Consider the following 26,508-nt stretch of genomic DNA (forward strand, 5'->3'; position numbering starts at 1 on the left):
GATATTTTTTAACTTCTTTCTAATAACGTTTAGTGTAGACAGTTAAATAGTAAAAGTAACTTTTTAGGTGAAAATAGCGAAGGGGTGTTGATTCCCAAAGAAGCTACAGGCACAGAAAAGCTGTTTGCCTGCTGTGAAGGGATGACTTCCACTTGCATGTTTAAGAGCAAATTTCAAATGCTTAGTAAAAAATGGTATCTAGAAGTTCATATGAAATATACTATTCTTTAGAAATATCATCATATTGGAGTATTTAGTGAAAGTAGTGTTGTACTTACTGCTTCAGACTCTTTAATAATGCTTGCAGATACACTAACATGCCTACATCTTCTCGTTTTCCTGGTCACTGTGACAGATAGCATTGATAAGAACAACTCATTTTCCAGAGAAGGTAAAACTTTGTCAGTGCTCTCAATTCTTCTGAGGGGGTCGGAGTGAGTGAGCAGCTGCATGGTGCTTAAATGCTGGCTGCAGCAAGCCCACCACTTTAAGCTGAAGATATTATAGTCATTCCAGGGTGATAATTGCCAGGTATGTACAGCTTTCTACAAACTCTCATTTCCCTGACTGCAAATAAGAGCTGGGTCTGGAGAGGCTTAAAGTTTTACAAATCTGTAAAGAAAGTTTGCTGCTTTACCAGTGTTCTTCTGAAAACTCATATTGAAAATGTTTCATCTTCCAGGCACCTTCTTTCTGAGAAGTGCTGAAAAGTGACAGCTGAAGTTCTTTTACATCCAGCATATTTTTGTAGGATGTTTGGTTTATTACAGAAACTTTACATCAATAGAGAGCTTAATATATGTCACCTAAAATGCATAGTCTTCTTGGGTATGGGGGAAGAAATGCAAATGTCACTCCTTGCTGTGTTTCCAGGTCGAAGGTTATTGCTGGAGGAGAAACCATTTTTCATTATGTAGTTTCACCTTGTTTAATTGATTTGAATTTGAATTTATATTCTGCGTTAAATAATGAACTATGTATTAATAATTAAGAAGTTTTAGTACAAATGTGAAGCAGTTAATTAAATATTAAATAAAGCACGTTGTACTACCCAGTATTGTAATCAGTATACTAGATTTTAGGCTACTCATTTTGCATGGTCATTATACTTTACAAGTTATGGTTAAAATTCTCATTGATAACTCAATATATACTTCGTAGGCCAAGAAACACGTATCCTTTGACAACTGCCATATTTGTTTTACCGTAATTAGCAAGAAAACATGGACATTGAAGTTGAATACAATTGGACTGTTGAAGCAATAAGGGTCAGTGCCATGTATCTACAACACTGTCACATGTTCATTAGGCTGAAACAGAAGAGGTTGCAGGAGGTTTAGTGGCTTGTGGTGGTTCTGGTTTTGGTTTTGGGTTTTTTTTTTTTTTCAGGTATCTTCCTGTAGAAATTGGCAATTACTGGAACTGAACTTTTTATGGGAGCATTGCTTTTAGACCATTTCTTGGTTTTGATTAATACAAGATTGAAATTCTAGTCAGAAAAACAATAAGAGGTGACTTAATGAAAGATTAACATGCTTTATTTATTTTATTATTTGTGAGTGAAAGATTCACTCCACAAGCATAGTTATGCAGGAATTACCATATGCTGTCTCTTGCCCTGATAGTTCCTCCATTCCCTGTCTTCTTCCTCACCAAATTTCTCCAGACATCTTTGATAACATTTGCTTGACTAATTGAAGCCAGGTGCAAAATAAGACACCTCATGCCACCGGGATTCTATAATAAGAAGCATAACTCATGGCAGTTTTTAGGATTAAATACAAATTAAAAACATGGCTATTTGTCAGGATATAAACTGTGTTTACTGGAATGGAAACAGAACTTATTCTTGCAAGATATCCAGTACAACCTGGCAAGCCAAGGTAACACATGAAAATGTGTGATTTCCTGTATGCCTGTTGATTCCTCAGTTAGAACCTGTGGACAGTCAATCTTCCTCTGATTTCTCACAAGCAAGGCAAGCTCTGTACACACAGCTGAAACTAAAGGAACTGACATGTCGTGCTTGTCCTTGGAATAAAAAGGTTCCAAGGCTAGAACTTAAGTAAATCTTTTAGGGTTTTAATTTATAGAGACATATACAGGAAAAAAAAATATTCATAGGAAACTTCTCCCAAAGGCATTTTATTATTAAACAAAAAAAAGTTGAGTATGTTATAGCAGCAGTTACTTAGGGTTTCCACATTCAAGCTTCTTTCTCCTGACCTTATTAAAATAACTCAGTTTATACTAACAACTATTATCCCTTCCTTTTTTTATTGTTAATGTTATTTCTGTTCTACTCATACAGTGGAGACTACTAAATGATGTTACCCAAGTGGCCACTTTTGTTCACCAGGGTAATTCTAGACTATAATTTCCCTGTATTATGCTTGAATTCCTGCTTAGATTTAGTACCACATTTAGTAAATACACATGGGCAAAAAATGGGGGGGACACGACCTATTCCTTAGGAACTATTGGCTGAGATGAGTAGTATAAGGTTGTCATCTTCATCACTCTGGTGGGTTCCTGCTGAGCAGAGAGCACTGAAAGTGCGATGGGAGCTGTTTAATATGAAACGCTTCAGTAAATGAGAGGCACTTCTGGATGCTGACAGAATAGCATTGGCACTGCAAGCCATGTATTCATATATGTGCTGTGTTGTGAAAATATGAAAAATAGCTCAGCAATGGCATAATTATGGGCAATTTGCTTAATTGCTTGCTAATTGTTGCTTGCTTTATTATGAAACAAGAGTGCTCTAAATGTAACACTGGATGGTTTGCATCCAAAATGTGTCAAATTCAATACTGGCTTTTCATTAAGACTTCAGCTACATGGCTTTAAAATTCAAGTACTCTGTATTCTGCATTTGAAGTTGTTTCCTTATATTTTTTAAAATTGTTTTTGAAACTTTCTTTGAACAATTTATAAGCCCCTAAGCCTGCATCGGTACAGCACAGTCTAACAGTTTTGAACTTCTAATAAATCTGAGTACTTTGCTAATGAATACATTTACAAACGTCTTTTGATCATTATTACACATGTGGATAAAGGTGGAGATGTTTTAAGGCTTCTCCAGGAGCTCATGCTCATATTCTTGATTGTTCAACTCTTGAAAATGCACATCTCCCTTTTAACACATGCATTCAGATTATTTTTAAAGGGATATGTGCAATTCTGACAGTTTGGCCTAAAGTTTTGGAAAAACTGTCCTTGTCTATTTTTACCAAGATCTTCCAGCTTTGAGCAGAAGGCTGAACCAGACATCTTCAGAAGTCCTTTCCAGCCTAATTCTTTTTGCAGTTCTGTGATGCAGGTGCTGACTTATGCAGACTTGCATATCCCTCTTGATATTGTCTTAGTAGTATGTCTCTCTTTTGGAGGTGGAGGGGGAGGGCATAGGGATGTAAAAGAAAGTGTATTGTGTATACACCAAGTACATGCTTCAATGATCTTAAAGGTCTTTTCCAACCTAGATGATACTGTGGTTCTGTGATTCTAACTTTTCAGGATTCAGAGACTGCTGATAACATAGCCATACTAACAGCCTGTCTTCCTTTGAGAATTCTTTCTCATAAATAGTTTTAAAAATGTAATATAATTTTAAGCTGGAAATGCCAAAATAGGCAGTATTGTGCCACAGATCTTATAGAGTGAGAGGGAGAGTAGGATTGTAGAGTCCTTCAGCTTTCATTCCCCAAAAGCAAAGATGATAACAACTATTTTTATTTACTATCTGTAAAACACTATGCAGACTTTATAACCACAGAAAGTCTCTAACCAAAACAGAAAGGAAAAAATCAACAAATGGTATTTTTTGTTTTATAATTGTTTTCACTGAAGAATAGCTACCTTGCAAGGTTGGAATTCCACATTTTCTTAAGTGAAAGCAAATACTCTTACTCAAAACTCCTTTGACCTATAAATGGTAAAGACTGTGGAACAATGAAGAAAGACTTTTAACTATTGTGCTTTTAGTTATATTTGACAGTTCTGATCTAAACATTTCATAAGAGCTGACAGACACGTTCTTTAAAAATGTTCTCAGTTCTGAGGCAGACAATTTAAAAAATAGTTTCATTCCTAAAACAATCTGAAGTTTGAATCAAAGTGGTAAACGCACATGTGCAGGAGTGTGATCTATTCTATGAATTAAAAATTCTCTTTCATATTTCTTGTATGTCACGGTTGGGGAGTCTCCATGTAGTATGAAAATAATACATAAAATTAAGGGGTTATTACTGAGTGAAGTGAGAAATGAAGTAGACTGGTAAGAGTTCGATGGAATGTATTGTTTATTCATAATACGTGGGGGATATGCACCCTTCTATTTCCATTTATAAACAAGTCATATCTTATGTGAGAAGATGTTACTAGACACTGGACTTAAGTAGTGAAAAACCATAATTTCTTCTGAAAATACTCAGAAGAAGGAACCAGTCAGTCTCACCTCTGTGTCTTGCAAAATCTTGGAGCAGATTCTCCTGGAAGGCATGCTAAGCATATGAAAAACAGCAAGGTGCTTGGTGACAGCCAGTATGGCTTCACAAAGTAGAAATCCTGCCTGACCAGTTTGGTGGCCTTCTATGATGGGGCTACGGAACGGGTGGACAGGGGTAGAGCAGTTGAAGTCATCTACCTGGACTTGTGCAAAGCGTTTGACACTGTCCTACACGATATCCTTGTCTCTAAATTGGAGAGACATCAATTTGATGGATGGACCACTCAGTGGATGAAGAACTGGCTGGATGGCCACACACAAAGAGTTGTGGTCAATGGCTCAGTGTCCAGCTGGAGACCAGTAGCGAGTGGTGTCCCTCAGGGATTGGTGTTGGGACCGGTCTTGTTCAACATCTTCATCGCTGACATGGACAGTGGGATTGAGTGCGCCCTCAGCAAGTTTGCCGATGACACCAAGCTGTGTGGTTTGGTTGATACGCTGGGGGCAAGGAATGCCATCCAGAGGGACCTTGACATGCTTGTGAGGTGGGCTGATGCCGACCTTATGAAGTTCAACCGTGCCAAGTGCAAGGTCCTACACCTGGGTTGAAGCAATCCCAGACACAGCTGCAGGTTGTGCACAGAAGAGATTCAGAGCAGCCCTGCAGAGAAGGACATGGGAGTGCTGGTCAATGAGAAAATGAACATGAGCCAGCTTCAGTGTGCGCTCGCAGCCCAGAAAGCCAACCGTATCCTGGGCTGCATCAAAGGGAGCGTGACCAGGAGGTCAAAGGAGGTGATCCTGCCGCTCTACTCTGCTCTCATGAGACCTCACTTGGAGCCCTGTGTACAGTTCTGGTGTCCTCAACATAAAAAGGACATGGAACTGTTGGAACAAGTCCAGAGGAGGCCATGAGGATGATCAGGGGACTGGAGCACCTCCTGTATGAAGATAGGCTGAGAAAGCTGGGGCTGTTCTGCCTGGAGAAGAAAAGGCTGCAGAAGACCTCATAGCAGCCTTCCAGTACCTGAAGGGTGCCTATAAAGATGCTGGGGAGGGACTCTCTTCATTAGGGACTGTAGTGATAAGACAAGGGGTAATGGGTTAAAACTTTAACAGGGGAAGTTTAGATTGGATATAAGGAAGAAGTTCTTTACTGTGAGGGTGGTGAGGCACTGGAATGAGTTGCCAAGGAAGCTGTGAATGCTCTATCCCTGGCAGTGTTCAAGTCCAGGTTGGACAGAGCCTTGTGTGGGATGGTTTAGAGTGAGGTGTCCCTGCCCATGGCAGGGGAGGTTGGAACTGGATGATCTTAAGGTCCCTTCCAACCCGAACTATTCTATGATTCTATGATTTACTTGATTGGTAGAGGCAGTCATAGATGTTCCCTACCACTGAGTACTTACCAGACTATGCAGAATAATCGCCTACCTTACTACTTTCAAGTGAGAAAGAATTGCTCAGAAAATTTTATTTTCATCCACATTTAGCAATGACTTGCAATGATGCAAAATAGAAGGAAGCTTAAAGAGTAGCAGTTAGGAAATGCCATGGCAAATTTATACAGTCTCTGATAAATGGCCACTTGAGCACTGAACTTCACACTCACCCAGTGTGTGGCTTGAATTCCTCCTCAGATTGTCCTGTGGGGATGCTCAGCTAAGCCCACCAGAGAATCCTTTGTTTAAAGTGGGCGGCAAGTAGTGGAGGGAAGCCAGACAGGGTGCTGAATTGCAATGACCTCTTCACGTCTAATTTTGTAACAGAATATTTGGAAATCAGTTGCATTCTATTGTAAATTGGCACCATTAGTATAATACATTGCTGACATAAAGCTCTCTTCTCTGATAAAACAGGGTATTGTTAAAAATGTACTTTTAATAAGCAAAGTATTGTTTAGATGACAGCATAATGGCAGTGTCAAGTAGCTGTGTAGAAGGATTTCAGGTGCTAAAGAAGGAGAATTATGATACATTAGGAAAATAGAAAATGAATTAGACCAACAGGAAGAAGCTACATTTCATGGCCTGGAAGAACAGGCAAAAAAGATAATGCCTCATGAATATTCATGCAGAAAATTTCCTACGCTATATTCTAAATTCATTCCAAAACAGATGAATGATGCTCTAAGAGTAATTTTTACTTCATTGTGCTAAAAACATAGTATTTTGTACTGCTGGTTTTATTTATTCTTACTTTATACCAAACACGGACTATTTAGCATCCCAGTTATCCTTGCTAGTACTGCTATTGCAGCAGATCAGTTGATGAGATTTTTCTAAGTTCCTTTAAATGCAGGTATAGGGGACCTTACCTGCTTCACACTATATTCATTGCATATTTTACATGTTATTAATGATGAAAAACATACTCTGGCAATCAAGATTACATGTACTAAAAACCAACATTGAAAGAAAGATTACAACTACTGCAGAAGGTGTATCTTGTAAACAATCATGCATTAGCAGACTGTGGTATAACAAAACCCCAACTCAGAACCAACAAATTTGCATTCATAAATTGTGATTATGTGCAGGATTTTTAAAGTTTGTGGGGTTTTTTGTTTCTTTTTCATAAAACTAAAACTCAAGTAAAACATTTTTTTATTAACAGAATAAACAAGACTGTCATTCTGACAATGTTCTTATTCTTAGGATGGTAACATATTCCAAGTCTACAGGTAGTCATGGCACAAAATTACTGTCCTACTGATCTGCCAAAATGGTGTAGAAAATGTTTTATAAGTGACCTTTTGTTTCTACAATTGCCTTGTCTAAAGCTTGACCGTTTTTATTGCCAAATGCTTCTTTTTATGGCTTAGCTTTGTTTACTCTTACCAAAGTCTGAGAGATAGTACAATATAAGTATTGTAACTGCTTGCTGTGAATAGCCAGAAATGCATAAGTATTTCCAAGTAAATAATTGCATGGTTTTCACTTTAAATGAATTAATAGCATTTTAAGAGTGATTGGAAAGCCTCAAGATAAAAAGAAACACTGAGGTACTGGGTATCACAAATGTGTTTTTTTTAATAAATACAAAAAAGATCAGTTTCTGTATAAAATGGGGATAATGCAACACTGTCAAGGTTGTGTATGATTTCAGTGAGTTACCTTGATCAGAAAAGAAGTAAACCTGGATAATTAAATCGCTTAACAAGACTTGTATATACTCAAGTTTATGTCTGTAATAGCAGATAGTAGGACACAAAAAGATTAGACTAATCTACCAGTAGTAGCTTTTTTTTTTCAGGAACTATTGCTGAATTATTTCCATATTTATGTCTCCTGCTGCCCATCAAAACTGGATTAGTATTTCAGCAGCAAGGTGCCAATCTCTGTCAGGATTACATTGGAAAACAGTGAGAAAAAATGACTGAAGACACCTTGAAATGCCAGTAATAGGGCAAACTAGAGCTTATAAACAATCATTTCTCTAACTGGCACATATTCATGCAACATAAGAAAGAGAAATAATCAAGAATTTAGCATTAATGTTACAACAAGCAACCAGTTGTCTACTTAAACGTGGTAGATTTGAAAAAAAGGTTTTCTGTATTTTGGACAGCAGCATTATATATTTCAATGCCTGAAGGAAAAACTTAATACATTTGAGATGTAACATGGAAATAAGTATTTGTGCTTTGTAGATTTACCCATATTTCAACAGGCAAAATATTTATTAAAATAGAAATGCAGCATGTGTTTAAACATAAAGCTCAGAGGGGGAGAGATTCCTACTCAGAACTTGTATTGCTATAAGTAATTCCTACCAGCATACGTTCTCCAGTGGTGGTGAAACAGAATCCAATTTTAAGTGTTACTTTCATGAAGACAGATATTAAAAACACCTTTGTATCATTCATTGGAAAGTTTTGTGAAGTTAACAGTGAAATATCTAATCAGATACTCTTCTTCACTCCTGATATATTAAAATTATGTACACAGCAAGAGAATATAAAATTAACACATACGATGTGAAGCCTGTTTAATGGAATGATTTGTAAAAGCTTAATTCTATTAGTTTAAATTTTCGAACGTTGTACAGCCACAGTTTAAATGAAACTGATCAAGAGTGTTTATGTATTGCAAATTATGTCTTTCAGATTTAGTGGTTTACTTTGCCTTTGAAGAAATTATGATTTCTATAATCCTTTTTCAAGGGTACAAACCTTGCATCTACTGAAGTCTGGATCGATTACTGGTAAACTACAGAGGTTACAGCTTCTTTTGCTATTGCCCTTTGATTTGTCAAGGTTTCCAGTATCAAATGCATGGAGAAATCAATTCTCTTTAAAATGGCTGTTATGCTGTCTTTCATTCTTGAAGCTTTTGAGTGCATCTTTGAAGTGAATGTGCCGTCTTTGGCTATGTGTCCAAATTAATTTTGTTTTGCCTAAAGCAAAGAAAAACAATAAAAAATCCAGTTTTCAGAGAATATTAAAAAAAATCCCAATTTTAATAATTATATTTTTCAAGTGGTTGTATGCAAATATAGAGAATTATAGTATTATATTGTTGTAAAGCTTTTAGCTTTATTACACAAAATTTCTAAAAGTGAAAAGGTCATTGTAAGTAGAAAGTTACAAAGTTTGTTCATTAAACATTAACTTTTTTTCTGATGATAGCAAATGACAACACTAACAGATTGCAAACATCCGAACCTTTACTTGAGTTGTATACCTGGAGGTGTTTTCTGTCCAGACTGTGGCCATTGTAGAGCAATGTTGTAGAACAGGGATTGCTTTGTTAACCTTGATTCTCTGTACACATCACTCTTCAAAACTCTGATAATGTCTTGTCTTCTTCCATCCTCCCAGCTATTGAAATAAATCTCCAGAAAGCCCTGGCTGAAGCTTCTGAAACCTGCACACAGGAGTGTCTCATCCTTGGCCATTCTGACAACTGCTGGATGCCACCTTCGTTGACGCAGTATCAGCAGTCCAACACCTCTTTGCCATCGTTTGGCTTCCAGCAAGGCTGGGGCCGAGGAGCCAGACCCGAGGGACGACACACTCTTGGGAGGCCTCTTCCAAAGGATGACACTGACAAAGGCCAGAGTGGGCCCAGGCCCCAGTTCTATAACACCTGTGAAAGACTTTGTGCCAGTGAAGATCCTGTCAAAGTCATTCCTCTGGCAAACTTCGCCGCATCCCACCAGGCACCAGTGTCTGGGAGCAGCACTACGTTTATACATGAGCACCAGCTATAAATACATATCTGGCAAATCTGTTATTTCAGGCTTTAAGTGTGACTGTATATAGTCACAGCCTAACACTGTTCCGAGTGCATATACAAACTTGTTAGGCTTGTGAGTATTTATGTATATAGAATCCTAAATTTGAAATCAAAAAGCTAAATCCTTTGGACTTAGTTAAAAGAAGTTTACAATAGTTCTTGGTAAAATCCACAAAATGGGGAAGTAAACCCACAACCCAGAAACTGTCAAAAGAAAAAGACAAAATTCTGTTCATTTTCTTATATGGGCCTTATAGTACAAATATCTGTGAGTAGTTCTTCTTCCCTGTCGAAAGCAATTTCTTAGTACAGTTTGGGGAATATTAGTCTAAATATAGCTTACTCAGCTTTTTCTTTGTTTTTATCATTTATAGCGTATTCATAGATTTCATCTTCCATTTGCTTAACAATAGAGATCAAGTAGGCAATTTCTCATCTGATTGCCTTACATAATAGAATGATTAAGATTCTAAAATCTCATTTTTAAGAAGGATAGTATATCTTTCCACCAAAATTTATCTTTTCTGTAACTAAAAGGGAAAATATACTTAAAGACATGACAACTGCTTTTGATTTTAATTTTTATTGGGTCGATTTACAGGTATTTATTCTTTGAAATAATGCAATAGATTAAATAGAAAGCTCTCATCTAGGATTTTCTGTAAGAAATAAACAACATGCCAATGATGGGATAAGCAAGATCAAAACTGGAAAAAAGAAGTTACAAGTAACTTTCTTAATTTCCAAGATTTTCCTTTCTACAATAATACAAGCAACAATATGATACATATTATGCTTTTCAAGCCATAAGCCTGTATTTTGTTTTGGTTTGTTTTTTCTCATCTTGCAGAGCTTGCTTCGGCTACTGTTCCTGTTAGTTGAAATTTATTTGGGCACTGCTGAAAACAGTAGGAAAATGGGGTAGTTTTTTGGCTGATGTGATGTGGCTGCAAGCTACTGGTGTTTAAAAGATTATTATTGTGATGCATATGGCGGGTTTTTCCAGCTATATTCACCTATTGTAAGTATTCAGTAAAAGGTTAGCTAGATTATTAGTTACCTCACCACAACCTATTAGATGGAGGAGTGCTTGTCATTGTGGCTTAGTTGATTAGAGAATGACTGACAGAATCTGGGTACTGGAAGCTGGATAAGTGTACTCATAAACACACCCCAGTCAGATTATTTGATCAAGTCTCAAGATGAGTCTAGTTAAAGATGAGGGATTTTTTGTTCTGTGTTCTGTGTACTGGAGGGTATTTAATACTGGCAGAAAAAAGCTGGTAAAATCTACAGTGGAAAAGTAGGTTCCTTTCTTAGATGAAAAAGCACTTTTACCTTCTAGTATTTTGTTGCTATTCAGGCATTTACCCTGTGTACCTAGGAAGAAATTTTTTCTTAAAAAAAAATGTGTAACTTTGTTTAGTTTTACTGCAACATTAAGTGAGACAATCGAACTTGTATGGAAGGGGGAAAAACAGTGTGTGAATATTTCCTATGGATAGAATTCTATGTAGGCTTCATATTGTAACTTAAATCTGTAATTTATAAGCAAAACTGTGTGTAAAAATGCTGTAATATTAGCTGCTTGTAAAATTTACAGAAGTTCAAGTTGTCGAGGGTTTCCAATGAATGCTAAAAGAGCTTCTCTTATGTGCCCAGCAGGTATAAGTAGCTTTATATATTGCTGTCCCCACTGTAAATCTCTTCAAACCACATTTAGATTTTATGTGCAAAACAAAAGAAGCTTCACTTTTAACCTACTGATAGAGTTTAATTAATGAACATCAGATTATCTAATGATGTACTTCTTCTCCTTTCCTTTTTTTAATGTAGTTTTCAATAACATTTAGAAAAGATGTGGCACACTGGTTTCCAGTTGCATGTAAATCCTGGAAAAAAATAATAATCCTTTGGGTACTGACACACAATAGCTGACAACTCATTTCTGATTCCAGGACAATTAAAAACGTGACAGATTAATTCATACCTAATATATACAAAGCTGTTTGTTGTTTCCTTTGGAGACTTCACAATGAGGAAGTCCTTTTCAGGGATATGCAAAAAGAGCTTATCTGTAGTTTACACAGATTTACCAAACATATTAATTGTGCAAATTTAGAATAATGCTGACAGCTAATGCTTCCTATTGTAAGCAGACTTCAGGTTTTATTACAGAAGGCTGCCACAGCAAATGTTTACAGAGTTGGCTGCTGAATTGGAAAAGTCTGATTTTTTTTTTTGGCCTGTAACATTTCCATTCTGACTGAAAGTTGTAACTGAAATTTTCTGGCAAAAAATAGCATTTCTAAAATCTTAGGATTTTCATAGGAAAAGGTGAAGGTTTTTTTCATAGGCAGGGGAAAAAACAAACTTCAGATTTGAATATTTAGGGGTTTTGGAGGGGGAAAAGGGGAGGAATGCCTAAGGTACAGTAGCAAATAACCATACCCCTTTCTCTTGAAAACAAAAGAACAAAAAAAATCCCTACAGAGCACCAAAACCAAACAGCACAAAAACTTGCTTAAAGAAGCAGAATTGTAAAGATAAATCTGATTATAGGAAATACTAAGTGTTATATCCATTAAATTGTGTTGTGATATTCTAAAATTGTGTCAAACAAGATACAGAACAGTTAATTATAAGTAAATGTTGTGTCAGGAGTTAAACAGTTCCCTCATTTTTATATATTACCTGTCTAATACATAAACCCATGCATTTGAGGCAACAATTTTCTTTGAGTAGCATGTCAGTATCCAGAGGAATAACGTTACTAGAGACTCTTTACACATCTTGTCATATATATATAAATAATTTATCTAGTACATAGACTGTATATTTTTGTGTATTTTTTTTTTTTTAGCCATTTAACTTATTTTATCTTACTTGTGTGAATTTGTGGAGAAAACAATCCTATATACAATATACAGTAAAATGGTAGTTACATTATTAGATTTGTTTCATACAGTGTAACAATAAAGGAAAACCTTTGCCTTCAAAGTAATGTGTCACACAGTCTAGCCTAGGTTATTCCCACACCTCTCTCCTTCCCCAAACCACCCCAGCCCCCCGCCAAATTCAGCACATGCTTGTTGCATTTCTGAGTTCTGCATCAAAGTTATGGGTAGTGGTGGCGGAAAGGAAGGAGCTTCTTTCATACTGGAAAGCAGTCAATGATTGAAAAATAAAATAAAGAAGTGAGGTCGAGCTGTTTGAAGTAAAATATGCTGTTTCTTTGTTTTCCTGAACTCTGTTGTATCATAAAGTGCAACTTAATTCTGAAGAAAGAATCATTAGGCATGTCTGCTTGGCCAGACAGAGACTACTGAGCACCTGCTCTCTCTGGGCTGTGAGCTGGCAGGATGCAGGTCATTTAGCTAATTATCATGGCAATGAGCCCATGCTAATAGGACCTGAGGGCTTATGAATGTTAGCATAACAGCTAGCTTGACATAACATTAGTTATGTGGTTTTGAATCCAGCCAGGTCTTTTTACTTGGTGTAGGGCTGGAGGAGAGCAGCCGCTTTGTATTGGACATCTGTGACCCCAGTGTGTATAGATCTGTTTGGGGTTTTTTTGTAAGAGAAGTAAAGTTTGCTCTGCTGAGCAAGCTGTAATCTAGTGTGGAACCCCGTCAGCGCTGACCTACCATTGTTGCACTGCTTCCAGCATGGTCAAGCCAAAGACAGTAGACCTAAATAATTTCTGGTCAGTAGCAGTTGATTAGCTCAAGATTGTTTGATTCAAGCTTCTAAAGTTGGAGTTTTTTAAAGCTTGAAAATTTACCCTTGACTTTGTTTGCTCAAGTTTTGCTTTTGCAGCTTTAATGCCAATCCTTAATGAATTATTATCAATTAAATGGTTGCAGTGCAGTTTACTACCATAATTTAATGGGATAAATAAAAAGGAAGAGATTGGTTTGTGCAGACACAAAGTAAAGTTGAAGGCAAAGATTTTATTTGGTATACATAGAGAAAAATGTGTATAACTTATGTTATCCCTAGTGAAGAAAGAGATTGATGATTTCTTGTAAATATTTGAGTTTGTATTTCTGGGAAATCTCCCTGCTCTATGGCATACTACAGGATCTGAGAGTGAGCAATGTATGTCTGTGTATTGAAACAGCCCTAACCACACTTTAAACATCATGCAGTTGGACATCATATACTACGGTCCAGCAGCATTTAAAGTCCAGTAAATCTGCAGTAGTTCTATTTCAGGTTTCTGTACAGCATGTGGTCTTGTTAATTTCAATGCTGATTAATAAACTAGATCCACAAAAGCAGTTCTCTCTTTTGACCTGTTTTCTTTGTTTTTCTGAAATATAAGGGGTTTAAAAGTATTCCACCAGCTACATTCTCACATTTCCAGCCTTCCAAAACTCATTTCTTTGTGAAGCCCCAAACTGTCAGAAAGTCAAGAAAATTTAACTTCATTTGCAGTTGCTTCATGCAACTGAGTAGCAGGCTTTCAGTAAACAGCAGAAATATTCACACACAACATGTACAGCAATCTAGCTTTATATTTGCAGAAATATCTTCCATTTTTGTGTCACTGCTTTTCCTACCAAGCTCCCTTTGTCTGCTATTCCTCTGATACACTTATAGAAAATCATTATGAGCTGGAGGCAGGAGTGTTTATGGGTTTTGTTTTGTTAGAAAATAAGCTATTTCTCATTGATAGAACATGGTTAATAAGTTATTGTTGAGCTAAAGGGATTATCCTCTCACCATGAATGTGATATAATGAAATAACCATCAAATGAGGAACTAATGAAACAATATTTTACACCCTTTTCTACATTATTTATGTCCATATTTAAAAAGCAACTCTCTTGATCTTTGTCCTGACACTGAGACAGTAATATCTTACTCTTTTATGCAGTTAGGGCTTTGCAAGCATACTTGCTTATCTGCAGGATATTTTCAAGCAGGAAAGTAGATATAATTTAAATATACTTATTTTGGCATCAAAACTGTGAACAAGTATATTCCTTCACTGACAGTAATGGTTGAAACAATGGTTGAAACATTAGTTGTTATGCTAAAGAACTTATTCATCCTACAAATTAAAAATCAAAAATGGATTTCCCTGGTTTGGATGGTAAATTCTTATGGTGGGATCAGTAATATTTTGAAGGGCAACCTCAAGAGGCAATGAAACTGGAATTTCACAGAGATCTGATAAACCAGAATAATAGAGAAAGGCAGAAAAATGTACTGTCTGAAGTTGTGCATAATTTTTTTGCAAAGCTACAGAGGGATTGTAGAAGTAATATTTCCTGGGAGTCATCTTTTTGCTTTCCTCCCTACAGGCACAAGAAATACCTGAAACACTTCTCTTGCTATGAATACTTGCTTTGTTGCTCTAGGATGTGCAATGCTTTCACCAAAGGGCTGCAGCATTGAGGGAGGGCTGGTGCCGTGTTCAAAAACGTCTCTTACCTATAAAATGGATGTGAGGCCCTCCCACTAGGTAATTTGTGGTGAGGTAATGGCTTGTTAGAACATAGAACATACAGATGATTTATTCAAAGAAGAACACGTTTACCAATAGCAGGCAATTTTGGAGCTATGCTGCACATATGATCATTTAGCATTTTTGCCTTTTCTTCACGTTTCTTGCAGGTGTGGCCCTAGGACTGAGCTGTACTTTGATCGATCAGCAGCTATTCTCTTCATCCTTGGAGGTGCTATGTTTCAAGCAGAAGAAGGAAATGAGCAAGAAGGTACTTTCTACAATGACTACAGGACAGTTGTCCTCCCTTGTGTGGTGGTCAAAATTGTGTTTTAAAAAAGGTACATATGGACTCCTCCTGCAAGTAACACCTATTTTCCCCAAGATGTAATCTTTCTGCCCTGGTCCTGATCCATTTGTGATCCAGTAGGAAAATATATAATGTCTGATAACTGCAATGAGACTAATGGTATATTTCCATTTTTATTTTTATTATTTTAGTGGTGTAGAAGTCTTTTGATGGTGCTAATTTAATGCTTAAAACTAAAACTCTCAGTGAATACTTTTACTGAAGTAAAAAAAAGCTATCTGAAAGCTATATCTTTATATTTAATTCAAAACAACTCAAAACAGGAACTTAAATCTGTAGGTCCATGCTTTCTGGATAGCTTTTAACTAGGAATTGATTCTACCTCTTCTTACACTTTTTCTCTACCGGAATTAAGAAGTCTGTTTTTATAAGAATGAAAGTTAGTCTGTACACCTATCGAAGAGACAGATAAATGAAGTGCCTGGAAGCACTGTACTAGACTTCAACCCATAGCTTCAAGCAACCAGCTGTGATGTGTTCTAGAGCAAATGAGTAGGATGTGCAAAGAAAAAGACATTTTCTACAGAACTGAAATTAAGTTATTCGTTGCTACTGCAGCTGTTATATATGTACTAAAAGAGTTGATTAACATAATGAGATTAAACTAAGAGAAATTGCTTTTAAACTGTACTTAGCTTGAGTCGTTGTTTAGTTATCAGAGATGATAAAAGACTGTACCCAAAAGCTTGTCTAAACTTTCCAAATGTCAGCTGTTCTATAAAAGATGTATTTTTGCTTCTCTGCTGTGTAGATCAAGCTTCAATTTACAGGTGTATGGAAATATAATAAGCTAGTGTATAGTTCTTATGAGACTACTTGAACAGATGAAAGCTAAAATCAGTCTCAAAAATGAAGTGATTATAAGTGGGGTGGGCGAGTGGAGGAGAGGTGGATACTTTGAATGCTTTAGGAAAAAGGCTATGAAGACAGAGGCAAGCAGGTAAAATGAATGACTGCTAGCTAACGGATACACTAAGAGGCACACTGGGTTGCTGCAGACTTGCAATGCAATAGTGCCAGTTTTGTTAGTTAACATTTTGCAAAAGTGAAAAAAAAATATTTTGTGGAAAAATATCTGTTAAAACCAACATAATCAAGACCTCTAATGAAAAAGAAGACACAGCTGGAATACTTTTAGGCCTATTTAAGAAGGCCCTAGTTCCAGGTAGGGTAACACGCTAATTTCTAGTAAACAGAAAGGGACTCTTGCTGTGCAAGACCTAATGCTTTCAAGTGGTTGTAACTAGAGACACCAGAATGGACCATAATGGTTTATAAACTAAAGTTCAGTGAGAAAATAAAAATGTGTAATCAATCTACATAGCAATATACACACTCTCAATTTAATTTTGTTTTCAAGTTATGTACAGGAGACAAATGTCATCACTGAGCATCACACCAATTACTCTATACAATCTAAAAATATTCATTGTATTATGTGGGTGTGCACAAAGTCAAAGCTGCCTATCTTGGCAGATACAAGTTGCTATTTGTTTGTTTGTTTTAATTGCAGTGTAGACATTTAGAACTGTGCCTGCCTGGTAACATAGGAAATGTAATACAAGACCTTGACATCTAAAAAGATTAGACTGTCTGAGCTGACTGGCTCATAAAAATGATGTTGAGGAAATTGGCAAAGGAAACAAGTCTCCAAAATTCTGAACAAGTATTTTAAATGCACAAAAATAATTGAAAGGGTCATATTTGCAGCTGATATGCTGCAAATAATGTGCTGCACAGCTATATCCATATAAAAGTAAAATTTTCACAGTGAAGCATGATAAGGAAGGACTTTTGTTAGCTGAATTCACTCTCTTACAATGATTACACACAATCAATATACTTGGATTTTTAAATGCTTTTTATCATATTTCAGTCTATTGAATCATAGATATATTTCTATCAGTGTAATACTACTGAATATTGAAGAAAAGATAAGATTTTCCAACCCAAAAGCTGTCACTTCAGTCTACAAAAGGCAGTTACTGAAGCCTATTACTGTTTTGGAAATGCCTGTCTGAAATTCCCTCAAAATATGCTACTAAAATATGCAGAAAGGACCAAAAAAACACAAATATTGAAGATTTATGCCATAAAATTTGAGTGAGTTTGCATATAAATGTTTCATGCGATTTATGAAATGTAATGAAAATTCAGGAATGTTAATGTTTTCTTTACACAGAAAATCTGAAGTAGAGTGTGGACCTGAATCTGATTACAATGAAAATAAATCTAGCCAGTAGGCTGAATAGAAACAAACATATAAATACATATCCATATTTTCCTGTTTCGCACTGGAAAAAATAATTCTGTGCACTTCTAATTAGACAGAGTAGCCGAGGACAGACACGTTGCCCTTAATTTTAGGGAGGTGTTTTGTCAATGTTAATTGTCTAAAGCATCTCTAAGGAAGGTATTAGGATAAAGGTACTCGCAGGGGCAATTACTTCAATTCTAACATTTCAGTATCGGCACGTGTCCAGCTGATAGTGGAGGAAAGCTCCATCATCATTTGAAAATTAAGATTACATGTTTGTCTTTTAGAGGGATACAATCAAATTAATCCAAACCTAGTTTTTACACATATTCTGTATTCTAAGTATAGATATCAAATAAAACAAGCCCAACGCCTCTTTTTCCACCAAGCATGACTACTATCTTCTTCAGAAGGGTTTGCCTGCCAGGATGCACCTGGTTGTGTTTGTCTTTCATGCCAGCTTCCTGTCAGAGGTATATAGAGAGGCTGACATTTGATGTATGCAAAAGAACAAAGAATAGGTTTTGCATTAAAGCCAAATTGGCAAATATTTTTGTTTCCTGTGATGAGTTTTACTTAACTAACACGGAGCCAGCCATGCAGAGAAACGTGCTCCGTTAGTGCAAAACAATCTATTTAAGAAGGTAAGTACAGTTGCTGGGTTTCCCCTTCCCTTTCTTCACTCCTTTGCTAAATGCTGTGCTGGCTCATCATTTTCTTTTCTGTGACAAGTCTTTTGGAAAGGTAACAGGAAGCCAACTGTGCTTAGGCATGTGCACCTGTACCACAGAGGAACCAAATGAAAACATTAAATAAAGTTTTCCTTTGTGCAGGAGAAACATTAAGAACAAAAAATTTCTACAAGAAGCATTGCAATTATGCAGAGAAATTGGTAAATAGTCTTGGCTCTTCATAAAAAGAGAAAATTCTGCTGAACTGGGAGGCAGTGTCTTATTTTTATGAGTTTACCTGTTTGCTAATTGCTTACATCTGAACAACCTGTGGCTGCAACAAACCAAGAAAACAATTATGTCAATGAAATTGCTTTCCCTTAGCTTCAGTTTAACAGCCAAAGGAAGGTCATGTGCATGGAAATAGCACTTCAGTGAGGTGGTCATATTGGGCTGACTGAGGTGATATCCCCAGGTCTCCTTTACTTGGAAATATCTTGGAATGCCATTATCCACATTGTACAGTCACACAAATCTGTCAGTGCCATTACTAACAGGAAAAGTACTAAAATCTAGTTTTTCAGTAAATCGATTTAATCTATAGCAGCTCCTTCTATGCACATTTCAAACTCTTCTCACTTAAATTTCACAAGTTTATTCCAGCCTGCACCTATTGTTTTGACAATTTATTATCAATTATTAATTCGTTATTTCCTGGACTGTTTCAACACTGCATGTTCTGCGCATGGTCAAGAATGCCAAAAGCCTATAACTTAATAGGAGCTGCCTTACCCATCACATCTGCCTCACATGCTAGAGCATCTGGCACTAGAATTAGGACTTGTTTGCCGAGCTTGGCAACTTTCTGCTTTCCAGGAAGGCCCTCAACTTTCCGGAAGCACCTATTATATAAGGTCACGGTTACCTGTAGTTGGAAACAACTAAGTTAAAGTAACACCGGCTGTAGTTACACCAGTGGTAGGCAGAAAGTTTGTGACACAAGCAGTGGTGATTTCAGTCTGACTGAAAAGCATCTTCATTAGCATTCTCCAAGGCAATTCTTAGGTGATAAATTACCTGAGATGCAAGTTTAACATGAGGAATGTGCACAGGCAGTAAAAATATGGATGTGTATGAAGAAAATGATTAATAATAGATGAGTTACATTTACCTGGTTCTCAGTTCAGATGGGCATAAATATGCACTGTAACGTAAATATGTATTCTGTATTTCTTTATGTTTTTAAGTAATTTCATCTCCACCTTCTCAACTTTAGTTTTTGTATTATAAACCTTTTTAACTTCTCTAAAAAGAAGTTAAATAATAACTCCTCTTACTGTTATTCACCTTTTTCTCCATTTTTCACAAAATCATTACAACTCAGTTGCCAACTAATAGTTACCTTCACAGACCAATGTGACATAAAAATATAATAATAAAAAATGTAAATTCAAAGTTCTGTTTATGATTTCAGTGCAGAAAGTTCATATCCAGAGTATGAAAATTATTCTTTTATACAGCCACATTACAATTCTTAACTTGAAGTGCAGGCATAAGATGAAGTTACATATTTATATATTGTATTTCACACAGACTTTATAAACTCAATTTGCCATTTTCTTAAATGGAGTTTATGGCAGCTGTACTAACTAAAGAAAGGGCTTACAGATTTTTCTGCAGAGGAATGTGCCCATTTTTGCTCAGTTTATGAACACTAATTTAAAAAGCCAGAGCTTGTGACTATTGATTCTATAACTGATAGTTTGCATAAAGGGTTTTAAATGTAGTGATCAATTGAGTTCTGACCCTCTCGAGAGGCTTTAGCTGTTCAGCATAAATCTAAGAAATTTGACATAAGTAGAATGTAACTACATTGTTCAATAAAAAAAAAAAAAAGCTGAATTAATCAAGGTTATTGTAACCTTGTTTATTAAAAATAAAAAAAAAAGAAAACCATCTATTTATTGCAGTAGATGGTGTATTAAGATTACTTTTTAGTCCTAAAAAGTGTTAAAGTAGTACTATTAGTTACTGGATACTGCATCAGCTTGTTCCTTTCCATACAACTACCAAAATTTAAGCCACAGAATATTTTAGCAAAAATAAAAACAAATTTACCCCTCAATTTCTGTTTAAGGGAACTTGAATTCTTCGGTAATTTAAGTATGATGTTAGAAATGAAGCTAGAAAAGCGCCTGAGCCTTCCTATTCTTGCTATAATTATCAACAAGTGAAATGAAGACAAAACAGTTATGCTGAGTGTTCAAGGAAGGCAGTCAATATGGAAATTGTCAACAAAGGGCATCCTGGTTTCTAAAGCCATCATGAAGTTTTAGGAATTGAATGCCATAAGGGAATGAAATAGCACTAAAATTTATACTAACCTGGTAACTTTTACAGTCAACTTCTTGTGCTGTCAGGCATTCCCCTTTGGGCTACCTAAAAAACTGTATTCTTAAAGAGATGTAAATATAAAATGATGTAAATGTCCCAGAATGAAAATCTTATTTTCAGAAAAGTTTGGTCACATGAAGATTTTACACACAAGGGATAGCAACATTTTAATCAGTTGAAATTAACTGACATACCTACGTATCTGTCACAGGAGGATGTACAAGGAGATAGCAACAGCACGGTCAATAAGGGATTAGACAAATGCATGGACAACAGATCCAGAAGCAGATACTAAAAGGGATGGACAGGCGTACATCTTCTAATACTGGTGAAACAAAAAGTGTGAGCACTGGAGTTTTGTGGGGAGCCTGCACAGCCAAAGATAGACTAAAGTTCACTTGCTCTCTCTAAGCAGCATGTCCAGCTGTCCCTGTCAGAGCTAGAACACAGAGCTGGACACACTTCTGGTCTCACTGAGCAAGGCACCTCTTATGTGCTTGTGCAGTCTGTCAAGGACATCTGACAATTGACAGTTCTCACAACTCACTGAGATTGTGTCTCCCAGGAGCCTCTTTACTATGTCTGCAAAAATGGCCCCTCTTCACAAGAGTTTCTGCATAAACAAAGTTTGAAAACAACTTTTCCTCTGCCTTGAACATGAGTTTTAATATCAATCCAAATTTGCAACTGTGATTTGTCATTTGCCATAACTAATATTACTACTGGTTCTAATAATTTTATTTTCCTTTCCTCATTGCAATTTCAAACAGTATTTGATAATCCAAAGAAATTCCATGTTCTACTCCATAAAAATACTCAAAGCTGTTCTCCAAACACGTACTCATCACAGTGAAAGCATAGAATATGATTTCCTCCCTGTCATTTACTGTGCAGTAAGCAGTGCTGTAATTCTCTGGCATTGCATCATCTGTTCAACCCAGGTTACTCACCCTTTTGCATTATCAAGATTGTCTTTTTCCTCCCAGAGAAATAGCAGTTATAATAGACTATTTTCAAAATGACAGCTTAAGTGGCTCCGTGGTTCCGTAATATCTATTCAGAAGTCTTGTCTCCCTGCGTATTTTTATTGCTTTCCTTAAAACGCAGCTTGTGAGAGAGGTGATACATTATTAATGTTACTTGTCATAAAATAAAATAAATACTCACTTTTTGAAGAACCTGATCCACTAATCAAGAGTAAATGAATGCATCTGAATTATTCAAAGAACCTCAAATAGTGCAACTTGTACTGAAATTGAATATTGTGAATAGAATATTTGCAATGTAATAAAAAGCATCTCCAGTCATATTAACTACTCCATTTTCATAACAGGAAATGGGATTTTTATTATTATTTTTAATCAGTGTAAATATTTTACCCAACTTACCAAGGGCAAAAAGGTCCAGGTTAGGTTTCTGCACTTTGTTACCTTTAACCAGACTTCTAAAGTAAAGATTATGTTAAAAGTAGTTGTTTGGGCAGGTGCCCTGTGTTTCAAAGGAAGCAGGTAAAACTCTATCCTGTGCGACCAAATTATGTGTCAGTTAATGGTGAGCTGCAGGTTGGTGGTCAATAAACAGCTGTGCAACAAATATGTGAAACATGCTGCCATTGGTTGTGAGAAAGTGAGCATTGCTGAGTTGATGAATTTTGAACCAGTGAGTGATAGCATCAAGGGCAAGACACAAATGAGAAGCTCTTAGGCATTTAATTAAAAACAGCTCCTGCAGCCAGGGTTTGTTTCCTCCCTATTACAATCCATTTATGTCAGTGAATTTTCTGGCACTGCTTCAGGAATTTTTCACTCCATCACCCTCTTTTTCACCCAGTGGTATTTATACTGTATCCCCCAAAGATATTTGCATTCACTAGGAAGAGTTTTCTTTGGGAAAAAAAACCCCACCAACAAAGCAGCTGTGCCTCATTTCTAAATGCATATGCAAAATCTCATTCTTATAAATAGAAGCCTCCTAAATCCTGTGCAACAGTATGACGTGTTCAGATTGCCAATTTATTTAGATTATTTTATTCACTAAATTATCCTGGGTTCAAACAGACCTGCCCAGGAACTACTAGAAATGTCAAATTGTTAAAAGTAGTGATAGTCACCAGAAAGATGTAAGTAACCAACTGCTTTAGGAGAATGGAGTTCATGATTCTATTCCTTGCTGGTTCTGTGATCCAGTCTTAAATTTTTGAGATAGTCAGTTCTTCCTTCTTGGTTTCAGTTTGCCCATTCAACGTATGAGTGGTTTACTAGTATTTCACTATCAATGAACATTTCTCAGGGGGCAGACAGGGTGGGAGGGGAGGAAGATATCTTCAATAAGACATATGTATTCTCTCTACGTCTGAAAAGGAATAGCATATTGCTTCAGACACTCTCACAGTGACTGAGATGGCATTAGGGCTGGTAAGTTAAAGAGCGGCTAGAATAGCTTTGAACAGCCTTTATGACAGGAGAATTTTGTTTCTGTAAGCCTAAAAGCCAGTGCTGAAGGAACATATTTTATACATTTTAATATTAATTTAACCTATGTGCTGCAATATAAATCATAAAGCTATTTTTAAACTACACCAAAAACCTGGAAGTAGTATACTTCCAAACAGGATTTGAAATTGCAGTTTCCATTTGGGAATCTTAGATTTGGCAGACATACCTTCACTCATGATCCTATTAGAGGAGATACCAAATTAATGCCTAAGTAGCAAGCTTGAGACCTCAAACGTGATCCAGCTCTTATCGAAATCAATGGGTTGTTTCCACTGAATTCAGTGGCCATCTGTTCAAATGGAGTGTGCTTCATAGTTTGTGATAAAAAGAGAATTTTTTCATCCCTAATAGCGTTTTCCCCAGAGGAAAGCCACAAGCTGGAGCTATGGGATTTACGAAGCCCTTTTGTTTAGTCCTGAAGGAACAAAATGTCTCCACTTGCCTATATTCCCATTAGCTTTATGTACTGTGTCTCTGGAAGATGTTTTATCTGTTGTGTTCCAAACCCATTGAAAAATATGATTTAATTGAAATGTATGAAAGAGTTAATATATTTTTCTACTCAACTTTGAGCACTTTTATGTGTATACAAAGATTTCATTAAAAATATTTTCAGTGAATGGTAAGTGTTATACTATATATATATACCTATATACGTAAACAAGTACTTTTTCATTCTAGTGTGAACAGGTCAAAGCAGCGGCAGAGAGAATGCATTTGTCACATCTTCTATTCAATCTCATCTGTTTTTCCATCTATGTGTATTCATCATAAATCTTGTAAAACATGCTGAAATACACTGGAAGGGCAACCTCAATAATGTCAGTAGATTTATGCATCAGCAAGACTAGTTTTTAACAGGAGCATTACTTTCCATTTCAAACCTGTGATAAAACTTTTGCTGCAGTTTGAGAGTTATCTGACAAAACATTTTGTTGTTTTAAACGTGGCAGGAAGATGAATGATTGAGTTGGCAGAATACTACATATAAAAAATTAGAAACGTTCTTTATCCAGTATATTTTTTTACATATCTTGGAGTGAAATATAGATTATCCCATTTCAATCTTAAGACTTTATCTCTCTTTTGCTGGGGGGGCTGGAATTCCCAAGAGCTATCAGAACCCAGTGAAGTCAGCCTGAAGATTTCCCTCAGCTCTTGATGAGCCTCAAATCATCTACTAAATGAATAAGGCTTCTTTTACAGCAGTGAGAAAAAGTATCTTTTTTTAAATTACAATTATTTTAGGGAGACTTGGTGTATCTCTCACTACCTGTCAAAAAGGTAACCTATTTAGTATTAGTTAGTAAAAGCTATTTTATATTAACATTTTCTTTGAAGTTAAGCCTTCTTTATTCCTGCCATCAGTATTTTGAGCATGTTAGTTGCCCTGCTATTAGTATCCTACACACTACTTTTTTCCTTTCAGAATATTCAGGCCTTATGCTGAACATTAAAATAAATAATAATAATAAAGTAATAATAAATAATTTCTTAATCTATGGTGTATTTTTATATACGAACACATCTAAATAAATAATTACAAAGGTACTGAGTGTTTTAAAATGGTATGTTATCCTTGTGTGCTTTTGATTTTGAGATCTGTATTTAGCAAATGTTGATCTAATCTCTGGTGTAGTCTGAACTTGGGAGCTACACAGGAGCTCTGGATGAAGAAAAGGCTGCCTGGCAGAGGACCACTTTCTAGGATGAGCTGGGTGTATCCTGACTGTGTAAAAGTTTTGGGAAGCTTTCAAAATGTAATAGAAACAATTTGTAAATTTGTTAAAAATGTTTTCCTTTGAAGTATAACAAGGAATACAAAGCACTGACACTGCTGGGGAAAAATATCTCAGTTTCTTGTCTTATCAGTCAGACATAAAGTATAATGGTTGCAGCTGCACAACATGGCATGAATCATAAGGTTGATATTATCCTCTCTTCACTCATTTCTGCTATATCTCACAGATCTGAGAGGGGCAGCTATTTTTAATACTGAGAGCTCATATGCCAGGTCCCACATGAACTAACGCTGTCCTCTGTCTTATGCAACATCTGTCAAGTCAGCAGCAGGTAATGTGAGATGTTCCAGACCCAAAAGCCAATGACACCTGATGATACAGGTCATTTATCAGGAACAACCACAGCACCATCCAGGTCCTTGAATGACTGGAGTGTATGCACAGGTGAGAAGCAGTTGTCTTGGGACTTTCAGAAAAGCTGATACTCTCATGCTCTAACCTTTCCTCATGAGCAGACATAGCTGCAGCACAGGTTTGTGTAGCTAAGCCTGAAATCTCTTCAAAGCCTACATCTGCCCGCCAGTCACAGTTTCACGGGGTCCTGTCACTCTGTAATGACATGTGTAAAGTGGCAATAAACTCAAAAGTGGAGTGATTAGAAGTATATTAGAAAATGATGAGTGGTGTCTGACAGGTGAAGAGAATTAATTGCCTTATCAAAGAACCAGAACAAAACTAGCAAGAGTTCAGAGCACGCAGAAAGAGGTGGCTCTTCAGGTGGTTGCAGTTCACATCTGGCATTCCTGGTCACAGGATGCTGCTGCTGCTTAGAGCTTAATAGGTTCAAGAGGAGACATAGCAAATCCTCAGAGAAATCCCCTGTGTTAGTTATTAAATGCATGGCAGCAATGTCAGCTCAGGCAATGCTGAACCTGAGGGAGCAGCAGGAAGAAGAACTGCTCCTGCTTTAGCCTTTTCTTATTGCCCCATCAAGGTACACCTGCACTGGGCTGGTCAGACTTACGGCTTGCATCCCCTCCCACCTCTCTTATGTGCATTATCCACCTCCATCCTGTCAGGTTACTGAGCACAGGTACAATTAACATGACACTGTTTAATCTATGAGTGCCCACTGGTATAGATCAGTTAGAAGGGACATTCAGAGGCCACCTGCTCCACCCCACTGTGTAAGGCAGTGCTCAGGTTAGGTGAGCTTGCTTGGGGCTTGCTCAGCCCCTATTCCAGCTCCTGATCACCCTCCCTGCACATTACCTTTCCCTTAAATCTAGTTAGAACTTTGCTCACTCATTTGCTCATGATCCCATATTCATGGTGCACCTCATTTCCCCGAGCACCAGACGGCTGCTTGCTGTTGCTTCTGGGAGACTCTAGAAGGTTCCACAACCTTCAGATTCCATGGCCTGTGATTGGCAGGTC

General features: G+C 36.7%; 1 protein-coding gene across 2 annotated transcripts in view; it reads left to right on the forward strand.

Moving 5' to 3' along the window:
* The window catches only part of PCDH11X (protocadherin 11 X-linked), a 490,320-nt gene extending 480,662 nt beyond the window's left edge, over nt 1-9,658 (forward strand). For both annotated transcript variants that reach the window (XM_065689610.1, XM_065689609.1), the window contains exon 7: nt 9,267-9,658. In XM_065689610.1, the coding sequence (XP_065545682.1) occupies nt 9,267-9,658 (392 nt within the window). The remainder of the gene's footprint in view (nt 1-9,266) is intronic.
* Nucleotides 9,659-26,508: the final 16,850 nt, after the last annotated feature.

This window comes from Lathamus discolor, chromosome 9 (genome assembly GCF_037157495.1).
Source record: "Lathamus discolor isolate bLatDis1 chromosome 9, bLatDis1.hap1, whole genome shotgun sequence".
NCBI classification, from domain to species: Eukaryota; Metazoa; Chordata; class Aves; order Psittaciformes; family Psittacidae; genus Lathamus; species Lathamus discolor.